This window comes from Limulus polyphemus, unplaced genomic scaffold (genome assembly GCF_000517525.1).
Source record: "Limulus polyphemus unplaced genomic scaffold, Limulus_polyphemus-2.1.2 Scaffold1280, whole genome shotgun sequence".
Lineage (NCBI taxonomy): Eukaryota > Metazoa > Arthropoda > Merostomata > Xiphosura > Limulidae > Limulus > Limulus polyphemus.
Window position 1 is genome coordinate 152,192 of NW_013666890.1, and position 6,612 is coordinate 158,803.

The 6,612-nt window shown below is 35.8% G+C and overlaps 1 protein-coding gene across 1 annotated transcript in view; it reads right to left on the bottom strand.

Annotated features, from left to right (window-relative positions):
• LOC106462912 overlaps positions 1-4,664 on the bottom strand; it is a gene marked incomplete at its 3' end in the record, with an annotated part of 131,415 nt that extends 126,751 nt beyond the window's left edge. Inside the window, exons 1-3 of the mRNA XM_022390317.1 lie at positions 4,658-4,664; positions 2,031-2,165; positions 1,731-1,924 (exon numbers count right to left, since the gene is read on the bottom strand). Coding sequence (XP_022246025.1) covers positions 1,731-1,924; positions 2,031-2,165; positions 4,658-4,664 — 336 coding nt within the window. The remainder of the gene's footprint in view (positions 1-1,730; positions 1,925-2,030; positions 2,166-4,657) is intronic.
• Positions 4,665-6,612: the final 1,948 nt, after the last annotated feature.

The following is a 6,612-nucleotide window of genomic DNA, read 5'->3' on the forward strand; positions in this document are numbered from 1 at the left end:
ATATATAGTGTAGCTCACCCGACAAAGTTCATGTCTTCAACATGATAATGTGCTTTCACAGAAGTCGTGGGATGAACACATGTATTTTTATGATATTCACTGCTTTACTTTTGTAGCTGACGTGGCATGGCCTGGTGGTTAGCGCCTTGACTCGCAATCTGTGGGTCGCGTGTTCAAATCCCGTTATCGAAAATGCGTTACCTTTAAGCACTGGGGGTGTTATAATGTTACGGTCAATCCCACACTTCGTTGGTAAAGAGTAGCCAAAGAGTTGGCGGTGGGTGGTGTTGACTAGCTGCCTTCCTTCTAGTCTATCACTTCTAACTTAGGGACGGCTGGCACAGATATCCCTCGAGTAGCTTTGCGTGAAATTCAACAAACAAACAAAACGAAAAACTTGGGCAGCCGTATACTGCTGTTTAGCTCAGATATATGAATGAAAAAACGATCAGCTATGCTTTCTTTCACTTGTACAGGGGGAGTCCCTCCCTATCAGGCCAGAAAAAAATCAAATCACTAAACGTCAGAGAAGACTCAAGTTTCATCACAATTTTTGAATACTGGATGCTTTTAAAGTGTGTGCTGCATACACTGATATCAACATGAACAAACTATGTAACTGAAGGCAGTAGGCCTAAAAATATTGTGCAACTGATTTTTGAAAGCTACTAAATGATTAATGAAAATGACGTCACAAAACAAAGGATCCTACCGTGAAATCATAAAGAATCTGCTTGAAAATTACAAACAACCTGTTTGAGTTGCTTTGAAAGTATGTAACAAATTCCACAACATTATAACAAAAATGACCAGAAAAAAAAGTCACGCACAGGGAATAAACACTGCTGCTACAGTTTGGTTTGTTTGAAGTTAAGCACAAAGCTATACAATGGGCTACCTGTGCTCTGCCTACCACTGGTACCGAAATCCGGTTTCTAGCGTTGTAAGTCTGCAGACATATCGCTGTACCACTAGGGGCGCTGCTGCAGTGAAGGTGTTAACATTTTAGAAGTTCTTTCATTATTCGCCCCCCAGGTGGCTCAGCGCTAAGCCTGCGGGCTTATAACGCTAAAATTCTAGTATCGATACCCGCGGTGAGTAGAGAATACATAGGCCATTGTGTAGCTTTGTGATTAATAACAAGCAAGCATTCGTTGTTTTTAATAGAACGAAAATAAATTGTCAACTAGAAACTAAATTTATTCAATATACTAACAAAATATGCAGTTGTTAACGATGTGTATACAAGTCACTAAATTAAGGGATGTTTGTTGTACGCAGCATAGCGTTTGTAAATGCATTTTCTAATATTTTCTGCTCAAACGCAAAAGTGTAAGCCAAAACGCGCGACATAATGGACTCGCAAGGATGAATTAAATTTTGCTTTTATTAGAAACATTCTGGCATAGAAAACGTATATTGACTCTGTTCTCCTGTAGAGACATTGTTCTGAGAGTCAACAAAAATACTCCATTATTTCACATGATAATAAGATTTTCGAGTCAACAATTGTCATAATCTATGATAAGTAATTTGCCGTGACAGTCAACAGAAATACCACTACATTGTTTCATTCGATAATGAGATTTTTCAAGTCAACAATTTAATGAATTTGCTGTTTGTGAGATTTGCTCGAGGAGTCAATAAATATACTAATTCATTAGTCTAATCTACAATAAAAAGTCAATTTTTTATGACATTTTCATCAGAGTCAGTAGAAATATCATTACGAATGATTTTGAACCAGCAATAATATTTTCAGGGTTAACACAAACGTCAAGTATATTACTGTCACTGTATAAACCAGCAAGAATATTTTCAGGGTTAACACAAACGTCAAGTATATTACTGTCACTGTATAAACCTGCAATAATATTTTCAGGGTTAACACAAACGTCAAGTATATTACTGTCACTGTATAAACCTGCAAGAATATTTTCAGGGTTAACACAAACGTCAAGTATATTACTGTCACTGTATAAACCAGCTAAGAATATTTTCAGGGTTAACACAAACGTCAAGTATATTACTGGCACTGTATAAACCTGCAAGAAGATTTTCAGGGTTAACACAAACGTCAAGTATATTACTGTCACTGTATAAACCTGCAAGAAGATTTTCAGGGTTAACACAAACCTCAAGCATATTACTGTCACTGTATAAACCTGCAAGAATATTTTCAGGGTTAACACAAACGTCAAATCTAGTATGTTCACTGTATAAACTTTTAAGATTTTCAGGTTAACACAAACGCCAAATTTATTAATTTCATTGTAATAAACCAGCAAGAAGATTTTAACACAAACGTCAAATCTTTAATGTAGAAAATTTCGTCAGTAATCTGTGTGCTTTGGACCACAGCAAATTAAATACCTCAAAAACAGATTAACTTTGTGTTTTATTCACAAGTACATTCATAATACAAACGGTGAATAATTAGTAACAGTATAAAAAAAACAAAAAAAAACTACAAAAATATTGTAAGTGGCAGAAGGAGTATCGTGTAAATAAAAGGAAGTGGGTTAGAGTGTCATCGGAGAAAAAAGTTTGGAAATCTCTGACTTAGAGTCATGACCTGGTGTTTGAAAAAAACAACAAAAACAACTAAATATTTCAATGACGTAAGCTTAGGATGAACCAATTACTAAACGAGCACTAATGCATATAGTTCTACAGGCATTGGCCACTCGGAGTAAACACTTATATTTATATATGTGTATGTGTGTTCTGTTTCTATGTAAGTAATGCATATATAATGCTAATATAAGGTTACGTTCAATTAGAGATTTCAGTGGTAGAGTAACATCAGCATGTCATCCGCACAGACTTATGGGATAATTGCTGATATCATCAAATATAAATCATTTTAATACGTCATGCTCTGCGTCTACCAGTAAAGGAAACTGAAACCTAACGACCTGATATTATGTTTCTGTCACATTCGCTGCAGAGTTTGGAAAGATCACGAACTCATGACATGATATACAAAAAATGTATTGAGTGAGTCACAGAAAAGTATTTCTTCTGTGAAAAAAAAAGTCAAGAAAATGGATCAACATGTATATACTTAAAGTCAAGAAGCAAAACGTTTTTGGCTACTCGAGAGTTAAGACTGGATTTAACAAAGCAGTAGAATACTTATGTATTAAAGCTGACATATAAAGGGTAACAAAAAACATATTCTAGGGCCTAACAGGGTTCGTTGTCGAATTGTCCAAAACCTCTAAATCAAAAAAAATGTAATAAACTGTATCACACAAAAATGAAAAGCTATTAAATTTAACTTCTGATGAAAGCAAACCAGCTAGATAGATCAGAACCTAGTAATGAGCATAGCTAATTAAATATAATGTTCCAACTAAACTACTTATAGTGATTATAATGCAATATTTCGTCCGCTGATCCGCTAAACTTTGAGAATACAAGATATGGGAGTATATTGCCATCATTTTGGTATTAGGATGTTTGGAACCACGACGTGAAATAAGAACCTCCCTACCTGCGTAACTAAAAAAGGATATATATTCACTATACGTATCTATCCGTTAGTCTTCAAATTACCAACTTTTTCCCTTCTGGTGGGGTCCAGAGGGGAACTCGAAGACAACCCCAATATTCTAGAAAACTTTAAAGGTCCACTAACGTCTGATAATTTTTTTTTATAATAAACACTCGACTTTCATGTAAATCACTTAAGATTCTTTGTGTAGAAAGAAAGGTCCATATTATCTTGGAAAAAAGCCCCCGCTCCTCCCTCTGGAGTGCTGGTAGGCTACGCCCGTGGTCCATACATAGCGTCATACTGTTACAACAATATATGAAGAAGTGACTAAACACTGTGTGAAAACATTTAAATGACATAGGAAGTTGAGAGTGAGAGTAACTGGTGATATTATTTTGTGTGTGACTCGTACGTTGTTAGGAGCAACAAGCTATTTAGCGTCCAGGTAGTTTTAAAAGATGCACTTTAAAAGGTGATGGGGTATGGACCCCATCTGTAATTAATTCTAAGGTTAGAGGATAAAACTATAGTAAAGGTTTCATGTATATTGTAAAGTTCAGCAGTGGCCTCTTCCGATCCTCCGAGTGTAATATGTCTCCAACAGCGAAAGGACTATGAAGTACGTCTTAACTATGATAATAGGATGTTTTTATTTATGGCAATCTTGTATTTCTATTAACCAGGTTTTGTTTTAACGTTTTAAAGATACTTCTAATCACTAGGACAAACCCATTCTCTGATTAAAATAAAATAGACAGGCAGACGGGCGTGAAGACTGATATATAGGTTACCGGTGAATGAATAGAAACTTTAGGTTATAATATAGATAAGATTGACAACTGACCTAGAGTCATTTTAACAGATAACAACTCTACAACAACCTGAACAAAACGGTTTAAATTGGGCGTATAAATTATCAATGCTAGAACAATGGTCGATACAGCAATATTCACGTGGTACAAAGACCACATCTTTTTTTTTATTCATGTTTCTTTTACTGGAAAAAAGAAAACTATCAGAAACACAATTGTTTAAAAGAAAAGGCCATGAACCTAAGCTGATATCGATTTAATAAATGACCACTTCAACATTAATTTATTTCGTAAAAAAGTGCAGAATGAGACTTGTATAAAAACAGGCTTCGTTTCTACGTACCTTCCATCTCCGCTGCGCCAGATGTAAGGAATGATATCGAGCTTTCTCAATTCCAAGTTCAAGGATACAATATTTTCTACAGTTCACTTTGTCTAAACTACGACGTGGCACACTCGCGCCGCTATAACGTCGTGTTTGAACGTGATGTCCGAAGCTCGGCTGAGTTCGGCACGTGCTATCGATCTCAACATTCTCACTGTGGGTTTTCCATAATGATATATAGATTCGGTGTTTCCAAGAAAGACTCTTACCTTAACAATATGGGCTTTTTAAAGACGTATTATATTCACTGTGCTTTCAAGGAAGACTATTTTATTACCTTAACAATATGGGCTTTTTAAGGAAGACTATTTTATTACCTTAACAATATGGGCTTTTTAAAGACGTATTCACTGTACTTTCAAGGATGACTATTTTATTACCTTAACAATATGGGCTTTTTAAAGACGTATTCACTGTACTTTCAAGGAAGACTATTTTATTACCTTAACAATATGGGCTAACCACTAGGACACGCTCGGATTCCCACTTGAGCACCAATGTGCTAGAGACGTTTAAGATATGTGTAAATATTTCGTTATGTAAATGAAGAAAAACGTTCATGAGGTAATTACAATGCATTAGCTAACCCAGTTTCCAAGCCATGTATGCTTCTGTATTTAAAGTTATAAAAGGAACAATCAGTAATAATATCCTGGTGTGGTCAGAAGAAAACGTTTATATTCTGTTTATATCTCTCTACACACACACACACACGTGTAGGAAGGAATAGACAGATAAACGTAATACATCGTAATCCATAAACAGTTTGTTTGTTAGTTATTAAGCACAAAACTACACAATGGGCTATCTGTGCTCTGCCCACCACGGGTATCGAAACTCGGTTTCTAGCACTGTAAGTCCGCAGACATTCTGCTGTGCCACTGGGGTGGGTGCTCCTTCAACAGATTAATCTGTAATGGTGATATATGAGGGTATGAATCCTCCGAAATATAGATATAAACTGATTGTTTATTTTGTTTTGATATTAACAATAGTGATATCAGACTCTTTATCGAAAGTTGGAAATGTTTTTTGTTTTTTTTAGGTTTGAGTTATGTATATTTTATAAAAACTACAAATCACTTTATTGATGCTACTTCTAATACAGTTTGATACGTGGGTTAAGTGTTAACTAAATAGACACTTTATGAATGCTCAGTAATTTTGTAGCAAAAGCTCTTCGCGCATGAAGAAGGGGGCAAACATAACTAGGTTACAAATCACAAGGTGGTAAAATGTATCCTGGTAAAACAGGTATATGTAGAAGAATGGCCCATACACCGGTAATCCACCTTCTGTCTTCGGCCTACATTTGTGTAAAATTTTAATGAATGATGGAAGTTAAAGAGATGGTGTTGATTTATGCCGTCCGTCCTTCAGATGTTAAGAAAATCGGGGCTTTTGGCTATACCGGTATATAACAGTATGGAAAAGCAGGACCTCAACCGGTAAATAACAATAGGGAAAATCAGGGCTTTTGTCTCTACTGGAACATAACAATAGGGAAATCAGGGCTTTTGACTTACCCGGTATATAATAATAGGGAGAATCAGTACTTTTGACTTTATAACAATAGGGAAAAATCAAGGTTTTTTTTCTCTACCGGTATATGACAATAGCGAAATCGGGTCTTTTGACTTACCCGGTATATAACAATAGGGAAATCGGGTCTTCTGACTTACCCGGTATATAACAATAGGGAAATCGGGTCTTCTGACTTACCCGGTATATAACAATAGGGAAATCGGGTCTTCTGACTTACCCGGTATATAACAATAGGGAAATCGGGTCTTCTGACTTACCCGGTATATAACAATAGGGAGAATCAGTACTTTTGACTTACCCAGTATATAACAATAGAGAACGAGAATCAGTACTTTTGACTTACCCGGTATATAACAATAGAGAGAGAG